General features: G+C 42.7%; 1 protein-coding gene across 2 annotated transcripts in view; it reads left to right on the top strand.

Annotated features, from left to right (window-relative positions):
- Window positions 1-24,370, top strand: part of LOC309639692 (forkhead-associated domain-containing protein 1-like) — a 79,281-nt gene that overhangs the window by 4,141 nt on the left and 50,770 nt on the right. The window contains exons 2-4 of one of the 2 annotated variants that reach the window (XM_082417241.1): window positions 1,288-1,415; window positions 3,278-3,384; window positions 23,191-23,397. In XM_082417241.1, coding sequence (XP_082273367.1) covers window positions 1,319-1,415; window positions 3,278-3,384; window positions 23,191-23,397 — 411 coding nt within the window. In that variant the 5' untranslated portion in view covers window positions 1,288-1,318. The remainder of the gene's footprint in view (window positions 1-1,287; window positions 1,416-3,277; window positions 3,385-23,190; window positions 23,398-24,370) is intronic. The other variant, XM_082417242.1, reaches the window with a different exon arrangement.

The following is a 24,370-nucleotide window of genomic DNA, read 5'->3' as shown; positions in this document are numbered from 1 at the left end:
ATCAAAAATAGATACTGACAGGAAAAATGGAAGGTAGTTACTATCAAAGCTTCCTAGCCAGCTGGCTGTACTGACTTGCTTTGAGGTGTCATTTGTATTTTCATTCACTCAGCAAGTGTTTACCAAGCACCTACTATGTGTCAGGTGCTGCCCCCCCCCCCACCGCCCCCCACCCTGGAGAAGGGGTAATGCACAGAACTGGCAGGAACTGCAGAGGGTCTGACGTTTTACCCTGTTTGAAAGTTAGTAAGTTAGCCTGCCCAGCTTATAGTTACTGGCAGAAGACAAGAGACTCCTGGGCCAGAAACAAAGAACTTTATTACTCACAGCACAGCCGACATAACAGGCAGCCAGAGCTGCATATGCACATTGGTTCCGGTTGCCCTGAAAGTCCCTCGGGGTGGTGCAGAACAGCCAATGTGGTTGCTGTGCCCACAGTGGGTCTGTGTCCCAGGTAAGGAGCTCCAAACTTAGGAAACCGCAATCTTTGAAAGGGGCTGCTAGCAAACCTGCCCAACTTTTGCCCCAGAAGGAGCCGTTATCTTTATTATAAACATTACCTATATCCTCCCAGGCTGTTTGCCATACAAGCATCCTTGGAAAGTTAGTGCAGGACAAAATCTTTCAATGCCTTTGCTCTGAAGATGGGTACAAACACAAAATACCCATGAAGAATCGCTTCTTAACAAAATCAACACAGTTCTGGTTTTCCAGGAACATATATCTTAGTGAAAGAGAAACAAACAGCAAACATAACTAAATAAAGGAACAAGAACATGTCAGAGAATGATAAGTACAAGGAAGGAAACACAGCAGGGGAAAACTAGCAGGGGAGTAACATGACTGAGGGTGCCTTTAGCCAGAGTGGTCAGGTGGTTGCCCCGAGGGGGGACATCTGAGCAGAGAGAAGACCCCAGCCTTGGGGATGTCTGGGGTGAGAGCTAAAAAACAAACATGCGCATGATCTAAGTTTAAGTTTTAGATTAGTGGCGTTTCCTGTGGTTTTCCTGCAGAAGAGACATTTCTTGAAAGTTTACATTTTAGATTAATTAGACTTGAATGTGTTGCTTGATAACATGGTCCTCTGCAATTGAAGATTAATAACTGAAGGCAACAGAGCATGGTTCTTTGGGAAGAAGAAATGTCTTTTCCCCTATATACATGACAGCGAACTTAATAAAATTTATTTCTCATTATATGAAAGCATCAATATTTGTGGGACATCCACAGGCCTCAAAGTTTACAAATATAAACTATCCTGCTTATTTTTATTTCTCTTACCCCCAGGTAGGGTCTCGTCTTCCTTTCAGAGGATAGAATGCTGGTTTCAAGGACTTTCTTTTATTACATTTCCCAAGTGTCAGCAGACAGTGCAATTCCCCCACCCCTACTCTGCCCCACCAGCAACAATGGAGGTTTGTACACTGGTTACGTGCAAAGGCCCAGAGTTGTCACACACTTACTATTGTGTGACCTTAACTTCTCTGAGTCTCAGTTTCCTCATTTGTAAAGCAGGACAATACTGACACCTACCTCGCAGGGTTGTTCTGAGGATGAAAAGAGGCCATGTGTGTAAAAGGATAGCCCAGTGCCTGGCACTTAGTAGGGATTCAGTGATGAAATGATGATGGAGGTGTTGATGGAAAGCAGAGCCAGACCGGAGATCCTCTACGGTCACACCTAGATGATTTTTGTTTTTATCCACAGTCTAACAACTTCACACTTCAGTGACCTTTCAGTTGAAAAGAGACTTTTGGGACTTCCCTGGTGGCTCAGTGGTTAAGAATCCGCCTGCCAATGCAGGGGACACGGGTTTGAGCCCTGGTCCAGGAAGATCCCACATGCCTCGGAGCAACTGAGCCAGTGTGCCACAACTACTGAGCCTGCACTCTAGAGCCCGCGAGCCACAACTACTGAGCCTGCACTCTAGAGCCTGCGAGCCACAACTACTGAAGCCCACGCACCCTAGGGCCCACGTGCCACAACTGCTGAGCCCGCGTGCTGCAACTGCTGAAGCCTGCACACCTAGAGCCCATGCTCCGCGACAGGAGAAGCCACCGCAATGAGAAGCCTGCGCACTGCAAGGAAGAGTAGCCCCCGCTTGCCACAACTAGAGAAAGCCTGCATGCAACAACGAAGACCCAACATAGCCAAAAAAAAAAAAAAAGGAAAAAAAAGAAAAGAGACTTTCTTTGACATGGCATTGAGATGGATCAGAATTCAAATATCATATGAATTATCATGAACATCTTGAAACCTACTGAAGTCACTGAAATTTTTATGTTTTAGAAAACATGTATAGGATTTACTTTGAAATGCATTAAAATATAAAACGGATAGATGGGTAGATATGTGATAAAGCAAATATAGCAAAATGTCGATTGTAGAATCTGGGTGGTGGTTATATAGAAGTTCACCATCCACTTCTTTCAACTTTTCTGTGTGTTTGACATTTTCATAATAAAATGCCAGGAAAAGAGATGTACAGAGTCTTGACCGTACAGCCAAGCTATAATCTTGATATTTTGTCTTTGGAAATCATTTTTTTTTTCAACCTAAATATATGAAGGAATGCTGTGACTTAAAAAGATAGTATCTTCTACTGCCCATTTCCTTGATGACTGACTCTTCCGCACTTTAAGAAGCTCTGTAGAAGTTGGGGTTCCTTGAGTCAAAGTTCAGAAGCCCAAGATTAATAACAGTCATAATCACAGTAGGACAAATGGGTGTTTAGTGTAGCAATCACCATTCTAGATGCTTCACATTTAATCCTCACAAAACTCTTTAGGATACAGAGTATTATTAGCCCCATTTTACAGATGAGGAAACAGAGGCATAGAGAGAGAATAAGTAACTCACCCAGAGTCACAGAGCTAGTAAGTGGTGGGTTAGTAACACTGAGTACTTGATTCTGTCAAATAACTAACCCCAAACTAAGCTTAATGGGAGGTAGAGAGCAGTTATCAGTGGAATTCAGATTTGTTTGGGGTTTTTTTTTTTTTTTTTGCTATTGCTTGTTTGTGCTCTGAGTTACATAAAGGATGTCCTCTTGTTATCAGAACCAAGCTCATCTATGCCGGATATCGCTGTTAAAAGGACAGTTTTAGAAATGTACGGAATTATAATTGTGATCATTGTTAAATCCAGCTATCCACTCCTACCTCTGCTGACTTCTCCTTTGGACATTATGTTGTATTTCATTCATTCTAAATATGATATTGAATAATTAGAGGACTGTATTTTTCTAACAAAATTGTTTTCTGAAAACCTTTTATAGGTAAAGCAGAGAGTATGAAAGCCTATCTAAAGAGCGCAGAAGGCTTTTTTGTCCTGAATAAAAGCACTACGATTGGAAGGCATGAAGATTCAGACCTTGTTTTAGAGGTAAGACCTCTTCCTACCCAGTCCCCGACCCTCCCTACCCCACACGCCACCAAAAGTCCTTACTGTTCTGTGGACTCCAATCTCTTCTAAAGCACAGCCTCTGGCTAACAGTCCCAGCCTTCCTCGGTGGGCCACCAGTAACCAATCCCCGCATGTGCTGGGTCTCCCTGGCACATATGGTTAGAACGAGCACAGTGCAAAGTGCGATGGGCCCTCTGTCCTTTGCTGACTGTGTCTGCAGTGTCCCACCCTGATGGGGCGGTTTGGAAGGTGGGCGTAGAGCTGATGCCTGACCTTTACCTGCTCCGCGTCTGGCAGCCACGGCCACCTGAAGTGCCCAGCTTGAGCAATGGCCTCTCGCCCTTTCCAGAGCTTCTGGAGACTGTGGGCCCCTCGGAGCCCTCCTCCGCCCCCGCCCCTCCAAGTAGTAAATCAGGGTAAGCCCCGGGCGTGGCCTCAGCGCTCTCTCATTTCATTTCATTCTCTGAATTAGCTGTGGCTTGGTCCACAGTCCCAGCTCATTGACAGCCAAGGAAGTTGGAAGAAATTGTAAGTAAGGAATTATAAAAACAGTGGCTTTTGAGCCTTTTAAAATTTTGAAAGGGATGAAAATATTGAAGCAGAAAGAGAAATGCAATGGAATCCCTTTTGACTGTGAAAGGGAGACCTCTCTCAGACTTCACTCAACAGATTTTTAAAAACTTTTTTATTTTGAAATAATTATAGATGCACAAATGGTAGAGAGAATGGCACGAAGCGTGTGTGGAGTTCTGTGCCATTTTATCACGTGTGGATTTCTGTGTGGCCATCAAGATATAGAAGTATTCCATCATCAGAGATGTCCCTTGTGATACTCCTTTTATAGTCACAATTCCTCCTCCCACCGTCGTCCCCACGCCCCGACAACCACTAATCTGTTCTCCGTCTCTATAATTTTCATCATTTATGTATGACCTTTGCGATTGATTTTTTTTTTTTTACTCAGTGTAATGCCCTTGACATCCATTTAGGTTATTAGCTTGTTCTTTTATTGCTGAGTAATAGTCCACGGTATGGACGTATCACCTATGTTGAAACATTCACTTTTTGAAGGACATTTTGATTCCATTTGGGGCTCTTACAAATAAATCTACTGTAAACATTTGTGTACAGGTTTTTGTGTGAACATAAGTTTTTATTTCTCTGCGATAAATGCTCAGGAGTATGATTGCATGGATTAACATATATGTTAATATATATTCAGTTTGTAAAGAAACTGCCAGGCTTATCCAGCGTGGCTGTACCATTTTTCATTCCCACCAGCAATATATGGGACACATCTTCACCAGCAATTAGCATAAACACTGTTTTTCATTTAGCTGTTTTAGTAAGTGTGTAGTGGTATCTCATCATAGTCTTAACTTGCATTTCCCAAATTGATAGTGATGTTAAATGTCTTTTCATGTACTTATTTGCCTTCTGCATATCCTCTTCGGTGAAATATCTCTTCATGTCTTTTAAGCATTTCTAATCGAATTGTTTGGTTTTTTACCATTGAGTTTTGAGAATTCTTTATGTATTTTAGATATGAGTCCCTTGTCAGATAGATGGTTTGCAAATATTCTCTCCCATCCATAGCTTGTCTTTTCATTCTCTTAGCAGAATATTTCACAGAGCAAAAGTTTTAACTTTTGATGAAGTCCAGGTAGTTATTTTTTTTCTTTTATAGATCATGCTTTTAGTGTCATGTCTAAGAACATGTCACCAAGTCCATGACCCTGAGGATTTTCTCATATGTTTTCTTCTAAGTGTTTTATAGTTTTATGTTTAAATCTATGAACCATTTTGGGTTCACTGTTGTTTATGATGTGAGATTTAGGTCAAAGTTCACTTTTATTGCATGTGGATATTTAGTTGTTCCAGAACCATTTGTTGAAAAGACTATCCTTTCTCCATTGAATTGCTTTTGCAAGTTTGTCAAAAATAATCTGGCCATACTTTCTATGGGGGCTATTTCTTAGTTCCCTATTATGTTTCATGGATCTATGTGTCAGTCCCTCTACCATTATGACACAGCCTTGATTACTGTCGCTATATAAGTCTTAAATCGGATGGAGTGATTCCTCCCACTTTTCTCTTCTTTAAAAAAAATTTTTAACCTATTCTAGTTTCTTTGCCTTTCCATTTACATTTTAGCGTAAGCCTGTCTATACATACAAAATATCATGCTGTAATTTTGATTGGAATTGTGTTTAATCCTATATATCAATGTGCAAATAATTGATATACTCCTACATTGTCTTCCAATTCATGAACATGGTATATTTCTCCATTTATTCAGTGTCTCTCATGAGTGTTGTGTAGTTTTCAGCGTACAAGTCCTGTACATGTTTTGTTAGATTTACACTTAAGTATTTCTCTCTTTTTTTTTTTGACTGATTGTAAATGGTATTATATTTTTAATTTTGGTGTCCACATGTTCATTGACAGTATATAGAACTACAGTTGATTTTTGTATGCTTCTTGGTATTTTGCAACCTTAACTGAACTTTCTTATATAAGGGCTTTTGTAGATTTCTTGGGATTTTATACATAAGCAATCTTGTCACCTGCAAATAAGAACAGTTTTATTTCTCCTTTCAGAAAAGGAGATCTGAATGCCTTTAATTTTTTTTTCCTTGCTTTATTTCTCTGGTTAAGACTTCCAGGACTCTGTTGAACAAGAGCAGTGTATAAATCTTTATATTCGCTTGTTCCTGACCTTAGGGGAAAGCAGTCAGTCTTTCACCGTTAAGTACAAGGTTACCTGTAGGGTTTTCATACATGTTCTTACGAAGTGAGAAATTTCCCCCTTTATTCCTAGTTTTCTGAGAATGTTTATTGTAAACTCAACAGATTTAAAGATAACTCCATGAACCTCCCCGTGAGATTCTCCTCCATGATGTGGTCTCCCTTCAAGGACACAGAAAATCTGTGCAGTGTGCAAAGTGGGAGGAAAAAGAAGAAGAACTGTAGTTTCTTCTTTATTATAAAAAGGCATAGATTTGGGGTAGTTTTATTTCCTGTCTGGCTAAAGTAGAGACAGAGATCTCTGTTTTGAACCTGACTATGCTTTAGAAAACTGTAGTAATTTTTAAAAGCACAGGCTTGGGAGATCGACAGACCTGGGTTTGAATCTCATTAGGCTACTTTGTGGCTGAGTGACTTCAACCAAATTACTTACTCACTCTGAGCTCATTTCCCCTGTCTGTAAACCTCTTACCTCACAGGGTTATTCTGAGGATTAAGTGAGAAATGCACATAAAGAGCCTGGCATGTGGTGCTCAGTAAATGGCACAATGATCATTATTATGGTCTCATAAAACAGAGACTGAGAAGAATCCTCAGAGGGGCACAGGGTCGAGATGAGGATCCACTGACACTCATAATCCATACCAATGAGGACAGTTGTTAACTAGACAGAAATTGAGTTGCGTTCGTTGTATAAAAATAATTGACTGCTTGCTGCTCCTCGGACTTAGCGTAAGGAATACGTCACTGCCGCCAGCTACAGTCACGTTGAGTTATGAAGGAATCAGTTGCATTTCCAGAAGCGCGAGCTCATTTTGGCTCCCTGGAGGACAGGTGATACATGAATTGCCAAGCGTTTGGGGGATTAGACTTTTGGTGGGCGCTTCTGTCTTCTCTTAGACACATCATCTTCCCAAAGCTTAAATGGGTTTGGGAGAGGAGATTTGCTCTGAAGAGGGGTGTGGGGACATGGGTCCATTTTGAAGAATTGAAACCTACAGACATGTCAACATTTTCCAGTTTTATAAAATAAGACAAGGTAAAAATTGCCCCTCTGCTGACTTCATTGGGCCTTTCTGATCAGAAGAATCACCCCTGATCAGCTATGAGCCATCCCGAGGAATAATTCAGCAGTCAATTTATAGTTTATGTTATTGAGGCCACTAGAAGTCATTCCACTAAATAAAATTCAGGGATATATATTAATAAAAAGTCATCCTTGCAATTACCCAGAGGTTACATCTAGCAAATAAAAAAGATTGTTTGTTTTATTTACCTGGATCAATCCTAAAGAATAGGCTGACATGTTGTTTTGACTGTTGGTATCGTAGTATTTTGACATCATTTACTCTTTCCGATAATGGAAAGTAGTTACATGCTTCTTGTTTTTAAAAATTGGGAGAAAGGAAAATATAAGGAAGGAAATAAAAGTCACTTGTAATCATTTGGCTCAGGGAAAAATCAATATTGATATTTGCAGGGTTTTACCGTCCAGACTTTTTTTCTATATCCTGTAAGGAGTTTGGTTCCCTAAAGGCAATAGGAAAACTGTTTATAGCCAGGCGAGTTAGAACTGTTTATAGTCCACAGTGATAACTGTTGTTATCACTCATTCATTGCACAGTATTTACCCAGAACCTCAGCACTGAGCCAAGTCTAGGGGTACAACGATGGCAGAACTGGACATGGTCCCTGCAGTCAGGAAGCTGCCAGGAGAGAGAGAAATAAGTCAAATGATCCCACAAAGGTGTGACTAATTCCATTCCAACATTGGGGCTGTAAAGGAGAGGAATATGGAGGACAAGGAGGACTTAACTAGACAAAAGGAGAAGGGAACGGCATGTGCAAAGGCCCTGGGGTGGAAGAGCGTATTGTGAGCCCAAGGGGCTGAGAGAAAACCAGGGCGTCCAGAAGTCAGAGTGGGAAGGAGGAGGGCTAAGTGACAAGTAGGCCTCCTTCATGTCACCATAAGGGTTTTGATCTTTATCTGAAAAGCAATGGGAAGAAGGCTTGAAGGATTGTAAACAAGGGGGAGACCTGCCAGTGAACATCCCGGCTGCTGTGTGCAGACGAGCCATCAGGAGCTCTATTCACAATCTCCCCTCTCCCATTTTACACAGCTCAAATGCCTCAGCCTTGCTCATTTCACAGCTAAACCTTGCGAGTTATAATTTATATGATTTGATGTGCCTTGTAAACTGTAATTTTTAGAGTTGGATATGGCTGTTATTTAAACTCTGCTGAGAAAGGGGCTCAATTCTTCCAGAATGAAGAAACACCAATCCAGTGGTTGTTGGATTTTCCATATGTTTAAGAGTGGTTACTAAACATGAGCTCCTAGACATTCTGACCCAGTGGGTTTGGGGTAAGACCCAGGAATCTTCACATGTATATGCTCCCCAGGTTCAGGTGGGGGGAATGGAGTCCCCTGGAGTTGGTTCCAGGACCACACTTTGAGAACCCCACCATCAGTGCTCCCTCCCTCTCCCTTCTTGATCAGCAGTGCATCTTCCCTTCTGATGTTCTGGGAGCTCCTGCTTGTGTGTGTTTGTGTGTGTGTGTGTGTGTGTGTGTGTGTGTGTGTGTGTGTATTATTTTAATAAACTTTGTTTTGAGGACAAGAGAAGCGAAGTTTAAACAATGAAGGGCTGACTGACCCTCCCCCCTCCCCAGGGACTCCCCCAGTCCCACCCTGGGGAGGTTCCAGGATCCCTAGAAGACTGAGCTCTAGGACAGCCCAAGTCAGCGCAGGGCTGCAGCTGGGAGGGTGGAGATGGAGGAGAAAAAGAAAGAACAGACATGACAGGGGGATGAAATGCTGGTGTCCGCACCTCCACCCTCAGTGGTCAGTGTCCTGCCAGCCGGCTCCTTTCTCATGGGTGGAGCCATCTCTCCAGCCTGTGTCAGCCCTTCTCATGTGGGATCTGAGGGTCGTGAAGCCAGACTGATCTCACACACACACACCGGATCCCACACAGCCAGGTGACTCTCGTGCCTTTTCCTGGCTGCTGCCAGTTCTGGGCTGCCTCTCAGAAAAGAACCAGAGCCTACATCATAATCTTGTTTATTATTATTAAACAAGGCTGCTGGGATTGTCCTAGTATTTGCATCATTTCGCGGACGTGCCGGTATGTGCGCTCTGTCAAAGGACACATACAGCTGTAACTCTGATGGGCATGGCCAAATTGCCCACCAGAGGTTCCCGGATGTGGTGTCCTGCCAGCCGTGGACGCCCGTCTCCCACTCCCTCCCCAGCCTAGGGTGTTGTCCACCCATTGGATCTTCACTGATCTACGGGGTGAAGTATGGTACCTGTGTCATTCTGACTCACATTTCTCTTATTCTAAGCGAACACCTACATTTTGAGACATAAGGTGACAGGAGGACTCTCTGTGGGGAAATCCACGGAATGAAACAGGCCGGGGAGGGTGCACTTGCTGGCTCCCCACCTGCATCCCGCTTGTCCTCAGCCTGGGTGGTGCTCCTGTCCCACCCCCTCCCTCACCCCCACCTCCTCCCCAGGTGCTCCTCGCTCTGGGGGTTCACCTATTTGGTCTCGCCAGTCCTCAGGGAATTTTGTGTCCCCTGTTTGGGAACTGGCGGCTGATTTCATTGGTCAGTTCCCACCACAGCAATTGATGGGCCTAGTTTCGCACCGGCAGATGGAGGGCTTCCAAGAGGAAAAAGTTCAGAGGGAAGCGCTAGATCGTGATCTCATTTTTCTCATTTTTTTATTGTGGTAAGATATGCATAACATAAAATTTACCATCTTAACCACTTTTATTAAGTGTACAGTTCAGTGGCATTAAATATATTCACACTGTTGTGCAACCGTCACCCCCATCCATCTCCAGAACTCTTTGAATCTTGCAGAACTGAAACTGCACCCATGAAACAACAACTCCCCGTGCCCCCCCATCCCAGCCTCCGGCAACCACCATTCTGCTTTCTGTCTCTATGACCTTGACTACTCTGGGCATCTCATGTAAGTAGAATCATAACAGTATTTGTCTTTTCGTGACTGGCTTCTTTCACCGAGTATAATGTCCTTAAGGTTCATCCATGCTGTAGCATGTGTCCAAATTTCCTTCCTTTTTAAGGCTGAATAATATTCCATTGTGTGGATTCAGCACACTTTGTTTATTCATTCATCTACCGATGGACACTTGGGTTGTTTCCACCTTTTGGCTGTTGCAAACGACGCTATGAACGTGGGTGTATAAATATCTCTTCAAGCCCCTGCTTTCAGTTCTTTGGGATATATACCCAAAAGCAGACTTGCTGGATCATATGATAATTTTATTTTTAATTGTTTGAGGAACCGCCATGCTGTCTTCCATAGTGGCTGCACCAATTTACATTCTCACAACAGTGCACAAGGGTTCCCCTTTCCCTGCGTCCTCACCAACACTTATTTCCTTTTTTTTTTTTTTATAGTAGCCATTCTGATGGATGAGATGAAAGAAAGATCATAATCTTTTGAACAGCATACGTAATACAAACAGCTACAGCATACATTTATGGACTACTTACTGTATTTCACATGGCTTTATACATCATCTATGTATGTTCTGTGTATATATTTATAGAATTATATCCTCAAAACAAATCCTGTGCAGGTGAGAACTACTATTATCATTATTATCCTCATTTGAAGACATGGAAATGGGACTCAGAAAGGTTAAGGAACTGGCCCAAATCACACAGCTAGTCGGGGGAGGTGGGGCTGAGTTTCAGACTGAGCTGACTCAAGCTTCTAAAAAAAGAAGCTTCACTTTTCGAGTGTAAATTTAGCTTTGGGAACATCTACTATCTAAATTGGAAATTCTCAGTAAGTTAACTGAGATAACAAGATAATTGACTAAGCTAGGGAAATTCCACCCTGTGGAATCCAGAATGGGGGTTGTCAGTGAAATGTGAGATGAATGGTCTCGTGATCCTCATTCATGCAACAGACTGAGGTGGCGCCATCTAGGGGGCGATTTGGGTAAAGAGGAAACGTTGACCTGGTGCTTTCCCAGGAAGAGGAGCATTGGAGCTGTTAAGTGGGGCCCCAGCAAGAACCACCACTCATCTCTCCAATCCAGCCAGAGTAAGTTCTCTGCTTATAAGGGCTGGTGGGATTCGATTAGTCCCACCTGGATAACCCAGGATAGTCTCCCTCTTTTTTTTTTTTTTTTTTTTTTTTTTGGCTGTTTGGTCTTCGTTGCTGAGCACAGGCTTTCTCTAGTTGTGGCAAGCGGGGCTGCTCTTCATTGCGGTGCACGGGCTTCTCATTGCGGTGGCTTCTCTTGTTGCGGAGCACGGGCTCTAGGCGTGCGGACTCAGTAGTTGTGGCACGTGGGCTCTGGAGCGCGGGCTCAGTAGTTGTGGTACATGGGCTTTGTTGCTCCGCGGCATGTGGGATCTTCCCGGACCAGGGCTCGCACCCATGTCCCCTGCATTGGCAGGCGGATTCTTAACCACTGCACCACCAGGGAAGTCCCTAGTCTCCCTCTTTTAAGAGCACTGATTAGTAACCTTGACATCTGCACAGTCCCTTTTGCCACGTAATGGAACATATTCCCAGGTTCTGGGGATCAGGGCATGGGCATCTTTAGGAGACCATTCTGCCCACCACATTAATACTACCACCTGACTGGACCGTTGCTTTGGGACTGGTTTGAGAGCTTTCTGGAAGAATCAGTAGGATCAATGCCACAGGCCATGGAGAAAGATGGCTGGATGAGCTGGAAGGTGATAATACCATTACCAAGAGGGGAGGAAGCAGGATTGGCTGAGTGAGCACCTCAACATCCAGGAAGCAGCCAGGTAGTTTGGGGCCTGGAGATGAACCAGGGGTTGGAAATACACATCCGTGGATCGAGGGGGTGGTACAGCGGCCCCAGCCCATGGACAGAGTGAGGAGGAAATGGACATCTGAGGGGAGAGGGGGCCGGCGTGGAGACCTGGAAGCAGTCAGAGAGGTGAGGGAGCCAGAGAGCTGTTGCCAGGCTGGGGGTATTAATAACAGAGACAGCTTGCTTTGTGCCAGGCACTGTTCTTGGCACTTTCAAGTGTGTTAACTCATTTCATCCTTAGGAGGTTAGTGTTGTTTGCCCCACTTTACAGATGAGGGCCTTGAGGCACAGATAGGCTGAGTATCCTGCCTGAGGTCACAGAGGGAGGCTGGGGCACTGGGAACCACACTCAGGCAGTCTGATTTCAGGACCAGCCTCTCCTGAGGCCTTGCTGGTCCACAGGGCTCTCCCGGGGAGACCGGGGAGGAAGGATCCAGCTGATGGGGAAGCAGAGAAACTTCCTCTTTCCTTCCACGCCCAGACTCATCGTCTCACCAGCGCCTGGCCATTTCCTCATATCCTTATTCTTTTGAAAACCCCATTTTTTTATTACTTCTGCACTACATCCCTTTCCTGAGGCAGTGGGGGGATGGGCCTGGGGGATGGGATAGCCAAGAACCAAAAGGTTAAAAGAAATAGATAAAACACACACACACACACACACACACACACACACACACACACACGAGTTAATTTCAAAAATGTTATGCCACTCCTTTGAACATTTCACCAAGCAGTACCTTTTGTCAATCCTACAAAGCCCAGCTTATCAAACTCATTTTTGCTGCTCAGGGAGCAACCAAACAGAAGCAAAGAACCATGCCCCAGGCTGCACAGCTGGAAGATAGCAGAGGTGGGACTTGAACTCAAGGCTTTCTAACTCCAGAGCCCATCCTCTTGCTCATAATAGAGAACATTTCGCATTTGCCATATGTTCTCTTCTAAGTGCTTTTGTATGTATTATATCATTTATACGTCACCAGTAACTTATAAGACTGTCCTTTTGTTACCTTACAGATGAGGAAACTGAGGTATCACTTGCCCAAGGTCACCCTGCTAGGAAGTAGGAGAGCTGGACTCGAGCCCAGGCCACCCGCCTCAAAAGCCAGTCTAATAACCACCACATTGTCCTGCTTCCCCAACCCCTGAACCATCAGGCCACGTGCCTCTCTCTGACAACTGTGTCAAATGTCACAGGAAGGCTGAGAGCCCGAGGAGGCCCCCGAGGGCAATGGCAGTGGGTTGAGAACCCATCGGGAAAGGAAAGGAACGCTCTTGAAGCCATTTGACAATAAAGGAAAGGAAGTGCGAAGGGGAGGCGTTTCTAGGCCGGGGGGGATGGTAAGCACGTTCACAGGTTAGACGGAAGTTACACTGTCAAGATGAGGATGCAAAAGAGGAGATCGCTGAGGAGAGGGACCAGACCAGGGTGGGATGAAGTCAGGACCACCCTGAGGCCCTTGGCAGCTAAGAGAAGCCTTGAAGGTCCCATCCAAGAGCCTCTCCATACCTGGGAAGTCCAGGTCCTGGCAGGGAGCTGAAGGCACATTCACAGGGGTGTGGAGTGATGGAGGGGAGTTTCATGAAGGGACTCCATAGGGAGTGGGCAGGGCTCAGAGAAACCACAAAGGATAGTGCACGGCCCAGAGCTAATATGAGTGAGGACCGTTCCCACCCCCAGAGCTGAGGGGCGAGGGGCAGGGGCATTTCCTGGGACCCGGAGACCCCGAGGGCTGGGTAGAGTCCTCTGAGGGAAGCTGTGTGGTCCCACAGAAAGGAAGCCAGGGGAGTAAGTACCCCAACCTCTCTTCCCCCTGCTCTGATCTCTAACCCCCCATTGGCCAAACCCAACCAGAAACCAGGGGCAAGGAGCCCATCAGCCCATGGATGCAGCTGCGCAGGTGGGCCTGCTGGGCAGGGGGCGCAGTGGAAGGGGATGGAGGAGCATCGGGAGAAGCAGATGGAGAAGGCCTGGCAGGTGCGGGAGGTGAAGACCTGGGAGGCTGTTATCAAAGTAGAATGAAAAGCCTGAGACCAGGGACCTGTGGGCTGGGGGGCCCAAAGGGCGCTGGGCCAGCCTCAGGACAGAAGTGTGAGGGTGGCAGGAGGGTTTGGGGGCCGGGATGGACTTGAAGGAGCTGGTGAGCTTGAGCAGGGCCCGGGCTGGGTGAGTGTAGGGCATTACCCACAGGGAGGGGAGGGGGAGCAAAGGCTATGTGACTCAAGGAGAGGACAAGAGAGAGGATAAGGAAGGCTGGGATCGGGAGGTTATGGTCTGAGATGGGGCTTCCTAGTTCAAGGTTGAAACCTAGCTCCAAAGGACGGTTCCAGGGACACATCGAACCTCAGCGACAACGTCAGCGAACCTCAGGGCAACGTCATAACTAAGTCAGCTTCCCGAGGAGGCTTCCTCAAAGCACAGGAGTCATCAGAGCAGATGGTCATTGTTAATAGATGTTTAAACGTCTCAATATTTTACGGACTCACTATATACTTTTTAAAGATATTTAAAATGCGGGAGCCTTTAAAAAATGCACTTGTTTTCTATATTAGGTTCTGCCTGTCTCCTCTCTCATTATTAAATCACTCTCTACTCTGAAAATCACAGGGTACAAATCAAAGGTACAGGTTTTGGAATTAGACTTGGGTTCAAACCCTGACATTGCCCTGTGCCAGCATCTTGATGTTGACTGAGTCACTTCATCTTAGCCATTTTTTAAATCGTGGTAAAATACATATAAATTTTACCGTCTTAACCACTTTTAAGTGTACAGATCAGTAGTTGTAAGTTATTCACATTGTTGTGCAACCAGTCTCAGAATTTTTCATCTTGCAAAACTGAAACTGTACCCATGAAACAACAACTCCCCGTTTCCGCCTTCCCCAGCCCCTGGCAACCCCCATTCTATTTTGTTTCTATGAGCTTGACTACTCTATGTACCTCACACAAGTGGAATCATACAAAATTTGCCTTTTTGTGACACTTATTTCACATATGTCCTCACGGTTCATCCATGTTGTAGCATGTGTCAGAATGTCCTTCCTCCTACACTGAATAATGTTCCACTGTATGGATGGACCACATTTTGCTTATCCAATCATCAGTCAGCGGGCACTTGGGTGGCTTCCACCTTTTGTCAATTGTGAATAATGCTACTATAAACATGAGTGTACAAATATCTCTTTAAGTTCCTGCTTTCAATTCTTTGGGGTATATACCCGGAAGTGGACTTGCTGGATCTTATGATAATTTTATTCTAAATTTTTTGAGAAGCCGCTATACTGTTTTTCATATCAGCTGCACCATTTTACATTCTCAGCAGTGCATAAGTGTTCCACGTTCTCTACATCCTTGCCAACACTTGTTATTTTCTGTTGCTGTTTGTTTGTTTTTGATAGTAGCCATCCTAATGTGTATGAGGTGGTATCTCACTGTGGTTTTGATTTGCATTTCCCTAATGACTAGTAATGTTGAGCATCTTTTTATATGCTTGTTGGACATTTATATATCTTCTTTGGAGAAATGTCTATTCCAGTTCTTTGCCCATATTTGATCAGGTTATTTGGGGGGTTTTCTGTTGTTGTTGTTGAGTTATAGTTCTCTATATATTCTTCATATTAACCCTTTTTCAGATTTGTAATTTGCAACTATTTTCTCCCATTCTCTAGATGGCCTTTCACCCTGTTTATTGTGTCCTTTGATTCACAGAAGTTCTAAATTTTGATATAGTTGAATTTATCTATTTTTACTTTTGTTGCCTATGCTTTTGGTATCATATCCAAAAAAGCATTGCCAAATCCAATGTCATAAAGCTTTCCTCCTGTGTTGTCCTCTATAAGTTTTATAGTTTTAGACTACGTTTAAGTCTTTGATCCACTTTGAGTTAATTTTTGTATATGGTGTAAGGTAAGAGTTCAACTTAATTCTTTTGCAGTTTTTCCCAGCATCATTTGTTGAAAATACTGTACTTTCCCCATTGAATAATCTTGGCACCCTTGTCAAAAATCATTTGACCATATATACAAAGGTTTATTTCTGTGCTCTCTATTCTATTGATCTATGTACCTGACCTTATGTCGGTATCACACTGTTTTGATTACTGTACCTTTGTATGCAGTAAGTTTTGAAATCAGGAAGTGTAAGACCTCCAGCTTTGCTTTTCTTTTTCAAGATTATTTTGGCTATTTGGGGTCCACTGAGATTCCATATGAATTTTAGGATAGATTTTTCTATTTCTGCAAAAACTGCTATTGGGATTTTGATAGGGATTGCATTGAATCTGTAGATCCTGCTGGGTAGTAATGACATCTTAACAATATTAAGTCTTCCAACCCATGGATACAGGGTGTCTTTCCATTTATTTGTGTCTTTAATTTCTTTCAGCAGCACTTTGTAGTTTTCAGTGTACACATCTTTTACCACCTTGGTTAAATTTATCCCAAAATATGTTATTCTTTTTGATGCTATTGTAAATGAAATTATTTTCTTAACTTCCTTTTCAGATTGTTCATTGTGAGCATATAGAAACACAACTGATATTTGTGTGTTGATTTTGTATCCTACGACTTTGCTACTGAATTTTATTAGTTCTAAGAGGGTTGTGGTTTTTCATGGACTCTTTAGGATTTTGTACATGTAAGATCATGTTGGCTGTGAACAGAGATAATTTTACTTCTTCCTTTCCAATTTGGATGCCTTTATTTCTTTTTCTTGCCTAATTGCTCTGGCTAGGACTTCCAGTACTTTGTTGAATGGAAGTGGCAAAAGCAGGTATCCTTATCTTATTCTTGATCTTAGAGGAAAAGCTTTCAGTCTTTCACCTTTGAGTATGATGCTACCTGTGGGCTTTTCATATTTGACCTTTATTATGTTGAGGTAATTTCCTTCTATTCCCTGTTTGTTGAGTGCTTTTATCATGAAAGAGTGTTGCATTTTGTCAAATGCTTTTTGTACATCAATCGAGATGATCATTTTTTTCCTTCTTTCTGTTAATGTGATGTATTACATGGATTGATTTTCATATGTTGAACCATCAAGTCTGCATTCCAAGAATAAATGCCACTTGGTCATATTGTATGATCCTTTTAATGTGCTGTTGAATTCAGTTTCCTCATATTTTGTTGAGGATTGTCATATCAGTGTTCATAAGAGATATTTGTCTGTAGTTTTCTTGTAGTGTCTTTGTCTGGGTTTGGTATCAAGGTAATGCTGTCCTCTCACTTCACCTTTTGAGTCTCAGCTTCTTCATCTCTAAGATGGAGATAATAATAGAACCCCTGTTTAGGGCTGTCATGCAGATTAAATGAAAGAATGCACACAAAATGCTTCAGCAGGGCCCAGTTCACTGGAAGCCCTCAAAATATGTTAGATGATGATGAGGATAATAATAATAATAATAAATAAATAACAGTTCATCGCATAGTTGGACAGCTCAGTAGGATGGAGCTTATACAGTCATTCTGTATTAGCAGCAGGGCGTCTGTGCAGTAGTAGCATTTAGCAATTTTCCAAGTAAAGGGAGCGAGTGATATTATAGGGCAGAACTAGGAAGCTCTCTCCTGGCCTAACATGTGGTAGAGGCTCACCCAATTTTGTGGAGTCATTTAAAACTTCCTGCTTGCTTTGATTTCTTAATAATGGCTTGACAGTTTTTGAGGAACTGAAAGTAGTGAAGCCTGGGAAGAGGAAATCAAAATGTAACACACAGAATTTCCCTCATTCATGGGTTATCAAAGGTTCAAAGGACACAAAGATCAATGGGAATGGTGATGAAGATGATGTGGGTGACATTTTCCAAAGAACTAATGTGTTTCAATTTTTTTTAATACTTTATTTTTTGAACAGTTTTAGGTTTACAGGAAATTGAGCAGATAATACAGAGAGTTCCCATATATCTACCCCTCCAATACACACAGTTTCCCCTATTATTAACATCTTGCATTAGTGTGATACATTTGTTACAACTGATGAACCAATATTGATATGCTATCATTAACTAAGTCCATAGTTTATATTAGGGTTCACTCTTTGCATTGTGCGTTCTTTCGTTTTGACAAATGTATAGTGACAAGTATTCACCATTACAGTATCATAAAAAATATTTTCACTGCCCTAAAATCCCCTGTGCTTCTATTCATCCTGAGCCCCAGAGCCCCTGTGTCCCTGGCAAGCACTGATCTTTCACTGTCCTTATAGTTTTACTTTTTCCAGAATTTCATACAGTTGGAATCATACAGTATGTAACCTTTTCAGACTAGGTTCTTTCACTAAGCAATATGCATTTAAGATTCCTCATGTCTTTTTGTTATTTGATAACTCATTTATTTTTATCACTAATATTTCATTGTATGGATGTACCACAATTTGTTTATCTATTTACCTTTTAAAGGACATCTTGGTTGCTTCCAGTTTTTGGCAATTATGAATAAAGACGCTGTAAGCATGTATCCAAAATAAATGAGTCTTCATGGATATAGAGAACAGACTGTGGTTGCCAAGGGGGAGGGGGTTGGGGGAGAGATGGAGTGGGAGGTTGAGGTTAGCAGATGTAAGGTGTTACATATAGAATGGATAAACAACAAGGTCCTACTGTATAGCACAGGGAACTATATTCAATATCCTGTGATAAACCATAATGGAAAAGAATATTTTAAAAAGAATGTATATATATGTATAACTGAATCACTTTGCTGTACAGCAGAAATTAACACAACATTGTAAATCAACTATACTTCAATAAAATAAATAAATAAACAAAATAAATGAGTCTTAAAAGTCAACAATAAGAAACCAAACAACCCAACTTAAAAATGGGCAAAAGAGGGGCTTCCCTGGTGGCGCAGTGGTTGAGAATCTGCCTGCTAATGCAGGGGACACAGGTTCGAGCCCTGGTCTGGGAAGATCCCACATGCCGCGGAGCAACTAGGCCCGTGAGCCACAACTGCTGAGCCTGCGCGTCTGGAGCTTGTGCTCTGCAGCAAGAGAGGCCGCGATAGTGAGAGGCCCGCGCACCGCGATGAAGAGTGGCCCCCGCTTGCCACAACTAAAGAAAGCCCTCGCACAGAAATGAAGACCCAACACAGCCAAAAATAAATAAATAAATTAAAAAAAAAAAAAAAAAAAAAATGGGCAAAAGAGCTGAAGAGACACCTCACCAAAGAAGATCTACAGATGTCAAATAAGCACATGAAAAGATGTTAAACATATATCATTAAGGAATTTCAAATAAACATGAAATATCTCTTCATTTAGACTACTTTGATTTCTTTCATCAACATTTTGTAGTTTTCTTCATATGCCTCTTCATATAGCTAAGTATTCTGTTAGATTTATTCCTAAGTACTTCTTTTTTTTTTTTTTTTTTTTTTTTGGTGCTAATGTAAATGGTGTTGTGTTTTTAATTTCAAATTCCACTTGTTCATTGTTGGTATATAGGAAAGCAATTGACTTTTTCATATTAATCATGTACCCTGCAACCTGGCTATAATTGCTCATTAGTTCCAGGAGGGCTTTTTGTCAGTTCTTTGGGATTTTCTGCATAGACAATCATACCATCTGCAAAATGGGCAAAAGATCTGAACAAACACCTCACCAAAGAAGATTTTTTTTCCTTCCCAATCTATATATCTTTTATTCTCTTTTCTTGCCTTGTTGCATTAGCTAGGACATACAGTACAATGTTGAAAATGAGTGGTGAAAGGGGACATCTTCGCCTTATTCCTGGTCTTAATTGGAAAGTTTCTAGTTTCTCACCATTAAATATGATGTTAGCTTTAGGGTTTTTATAGATGTACTTCATCAGGTTGAGGAAGTTCCCCTCCATCCCTAATTTGCCAAGAGTTGTTGTGGTGGTTTGTTGGTTTGTTACTTTATCATGGATGGGTGTTAAATTTTGTCAAATGTTCTTTTTGCATCTACTGATATGACAATGCAATTTCTCTTCTCTACGCTGTTGATGTGATGGATTACATTAATTGATTTCCAAATGTTGAACCAGCCTTGCATACCTGGAATAAATCCCACTTGACTGTGGTGTATAACTCTTTTTATACATTACTGGATTAAATTTGCTAATATTTTGTTGAGGATTTTGCATCTATGTTCATGAGAGGTATTGGTCTGCAATTTTCCTGTTTTATAATATCTTTATCTGGTTTTGCTATTAGAATAAGTTTGGCCTCACAGAATGAGCTGGGAAGTGTTCCCTCTTCTTCTATTTTCTGGAAGAGATTATAGAGAACTGGTATCATTCTTTCCTTAATGTTTGATAGAATCTACCAGTGAACCCATCCAGGCCTGCTGCTTTCCATTTTGGAAGATTATTCATTATTGATTCAAATTCTTTACTAGATATGAGTCTATTCAGAGTATTTATTTCTCCTTGTGTGAGTTTCAGTAGATCATGTCATTCAAGGAACTGGTCCACTTCATTAAGTTATAAAATCTGTGGGCATAGAATTATTCATAATATTCCTTTATTATCCCTTCAATGTCCATGAGATCAGGAGTGATGCCATCGCTTTCATTTCTGATTTTAGTAATTTGTATCTTCTCTCTTTTTTTCTTGGTTATCCTGCTAGAGGTTTGTCAATTTTATTGATCTTTACAAAAAAAAAAAAAAACACACAGCTCTTTATTTTGCTGACTTTTCTCTATTGTTTTCCTGCTTTTTATTTCATTCATTGCTTCTTTTCTTCTGCTTGTGGTAGGTTTATATTGCTCTTCTTTCTCTAGTTTCATAAGGTGGAAGCTTAGATCTTCTTTTCGAATGTGTGCCTTCAATGCCATAAATTTCCCTCCAAGCACTGCTTTCACTGCATCTTGCAAATTTTCGTAGGTTGTATTTTCATTTTCATTTAGCTCAAGATAAATTTTTATTTCCCATGAGACTTCCTCCTTGACCCGTCTGTTATCTAGAAGTGTGTTGTTTAATCTCCAAATATTTGGGGATTTTCCAGCTGTCTTTCTGGTATTGGTTTCTAGCTTAACTCCATTGTGGTCTGAAAACATACTTTGCATAATTTCTATCGTTTTAAATTTGTTGAGGTATATTTCGTGGCCTGGAATGTGGTCTGCTTGGTGAATGTTCCATGTGAGCTTGAGAAGGACGTGTGTGTTGTTGTTGTGGGATGAAGTGGTGTGGTTACCAGTTAGATCCAGGCAATGATAGTGCTGTTCAGTTCAACTTCATTCTTCCTAATTTTCTGCCTGGTGGATCTGCCCATTACTGACAGAGGGCTGTTGAGGTCTCCAGCTACCATGATGGATTCATCTGCTTCTCCTTGCAGTTCTATCAGTTTTTGCCTCCCATACTTGGATGCTCTATTGTTGGGCACATACAATGAAGGATTGTTATGTCTTCTTGAAGAATCGACCCCTTTATCACTATGTATCGCCTCTCTTTATCCCTGATAACTCTCCTTCCTCTGAAGTTGGCTCTGCCTGAAATTAATATAGCTACTCCTGCTTTCTTCTTGTGTTTCAGTATTTTAAGCGCCAGAGTGTTTGGTAGGAATTTGCAAAGTGGGTAAGGGCACAGTCATTTGAATCAGGCAAACCTGGGAACAAGCCAAGCGAGTCAAACTGGCTGACCGTGGGCACACTTAATCATTCTATGCCTCAGTTTCCTCACCTAAAAAATAAGTAACTATCAGACCTACTGTACAGCACAGGGAACTATATTCAATATCTTGTAATAACCTGTAACGGAAAAGAATCTGAGAAAGAATAGATATTATATATATGTATAACTGAATCACTTTGCTGTACACCTGAAACTAACACATTGTAAATCAATTATACTTCAATAAAAAATTAAAAATTTTTTTAAATGAGGAAGTATCCCTTTGAATTATTGTGAAGATGAAATGGGATAATGCAATAAAGCACTTAGCAAATTTTCTGGCATTTGTGTAATTACACATAATGTGTAATTAATATATTCTACTAATATATGCAGTTATATTATTATCTATTCATATAATATAAGCTATTATATTATTAATATAAGCTATTGGTTATAATTATATTGTGGGACGTTAGTAGAGATTTCTAAGTCCAAGTACTCTCTATGAAAGTTGGATGAGGCACTCTGAGAAGAGTAACGTAGAAAATAATTGCAAAGTCTCAGGCTGGAGTGGATGGCTCATGGCAGTGTCCTGAAAAGACAGAAGACTTCACACGTGCCCTGCAGCCCATAGTCCCGGGCGCCGGGGCCAGGGGGAATGTGATATTTCCTCCTTGGTGCCGAGTTTTGCTCATTCTTCTTATTAAAGTGGTTATACAGGAGGCTTCTGACCCCACTGACAATTCACTGTCTGGGGTCTCTCTCTTTTGGGGGAAATGTGGTCACACCAGGGCCCCTATTGAAAAATAGATCATCTTTGGTTAGATAAATCCTGATTAGCTTTTAAGAAGCAACAGTAATAATTAATCACATGGGAAAAACCTTCATTGTACACCAAGGCTTTTAAAAGGTAGTTATAAAACTGTGTTGTGTGGTGTGAGCTCAATTGTGTTTAAACTTTTTAAAAAGATTGTAAGCATAGAAAAAAGTCTGGAAGGATGTGAACCACCGTGTTCACAATGCCTGCCTCTGGGGGACGGGAGTCTATGTGATTTTAATGTCTTCTTTGTGTTTTTCTCTAGTTCTCATTTTCTGCATTGTTACGAAAAACATGTTATTTTAAAAATGAATAGAGCAAACAAATGAAAACAACAATTATTACATAGCCTCCCCTTAACTTTAACACTTGCAGTAAATGGACAGTTGTCACTTGCCAACTGACCTTTCTGGTTTGTGTTGGGCCACTTCTGCTGTCTTGCCATTCGGGACAACCAAAAGGATACTTGCATGGGATCAGAGAACTATAATGTGGCCAATTCCTGGCCAATTCCCCCCGAGTTCCCTCTTGCCTCTGTGTTGCCTGACTCCCTACCCAAAAACTGGGCATCTATTCTGGGTCTGGTGTCAGGGTCTGGTGACCCTCCACTCACTAGCTGTGTGGCCTTAGGCAAGTGACTTAACCTCTCTGACCCTCAGCATCCACCTTTTAAAATGAGGATTGCAGTGACCATCCAGCCAGATGAAGTGGTTAGCACATTGGGGCACCCAGTGTCAGTGGCACTAGTAAATATTAGGGCCCCCCTTGTTATTCCTGTTTTCCTGGCTCTGACTGTCCCCCTTCTCCATTTCAGTCTGCAGACATCGACAACCATCACGCGCTCATTGAATATAATGAGGCCGAGAGCAGCTTTGTTCTCCAGGACTTCAATTCCCGCAACGGCACGTTCGTCAACGAGTGCCACATTCAGAACGTGGCTGTGAAGCTCTTACCCGGAGACATCCTGAGGTTTGGGTCCGGAGGGCCGACCTACGAACTGGTCATCGAAAACCCAGCCTCGGTGAGTCCAGGCCCCTGCGGGGTGGGGATGGGGGTGCAGAGGTGCCGTGTTGTGTCACCTTCCGTGCAGCCTAGGGCTCAGATGCGGCCACAGGTGGAGTTGGTCTGGAGCGCGTCACTCAGCTCTCACGCTGCACGCACAGTGGCAGCCACAAGACCCGATTCTGCGATTCTGCGGAGTTCGGACCCATCGCGTGGGTGCCGGGGGAGAGCGAGTCCTCGCGCCCTCTTCTGGGCATTTCTTGGAATTACATGCAAGAGTTGCCTAGCGACCAGCCCAGAGCGAGAGCATTTTCCTGAAAAGTGAAGCTTGGCGAGGGGAGGTGGAAAGCAGGTGTGTGCTTTTAAAGATGCAGAGATGGATGCTTCCTTTTTAGGCAGATCAGTGCTCTGCAACTTCCTAGCGCTGCGACCTCGGCCAGGGTTCTTTGCGTGCCTGGGTCTGGGTCTTCTCAGCGGTGCAGGGCGTTGAGATAGTATCTGTGTGTAAAAAGTCAAAGTCTCTGGCGGGAGTAGACGCTCAAGGCCTGCCAGCTGTTATCACACCCGGATCAGAAATGTTCCCGGGATCAGGACCTAAAGTATGGCCCCAGGTTAAGCGGAACGTAACCCAAAACTCGCCCAGCAAAGCTCAGTCACAAGAAGTATCTGGTTCAGTAAGGAGGAAGGATGGGGGCTGGTTAGCAAACAGGCCTGGGTCAGAACCCCAGCTCTGCCACTGGCCCACTCGGTGTGCTCTTGCACAAGCCATTGGACCCCTCGGAACCTCGGTTTCCTCATCTACAAAATGGGGCCAACGACAGCAGTGACCTTGCAGGCTTATCTCGAGGGCTAAATGAGATGGGTATAATTGTAAAACTCCCAGAATAGTGCCCGTTCGTGGTGAGCACACAATTAATACCGGTCATGTGTGTCCCAGAGAGACGGTGTGTTAACCTCACTGCCCAGCACCAAGAGCGCTGCATGGACTGAGA

Source organism: Balaenoptera physalus (genome assembly GCF_965194825.1).
Source record: "Balaenoptera physalus genome assembly, chromosome: 1".
Classification (NCBI taxonomy): domain Eukaryota; kingdom Metazoa; phylum Chordata; class Mammalia; order Artiodactyla; family Balaenopteridae; genus Balaenoptera; species Balaenoptera physalus.
The sequence above is the reverse complement of the archived record's forward strand: the minus strand, read 5'-3'. Positions and strand labels throughout refer to the sequence as shown.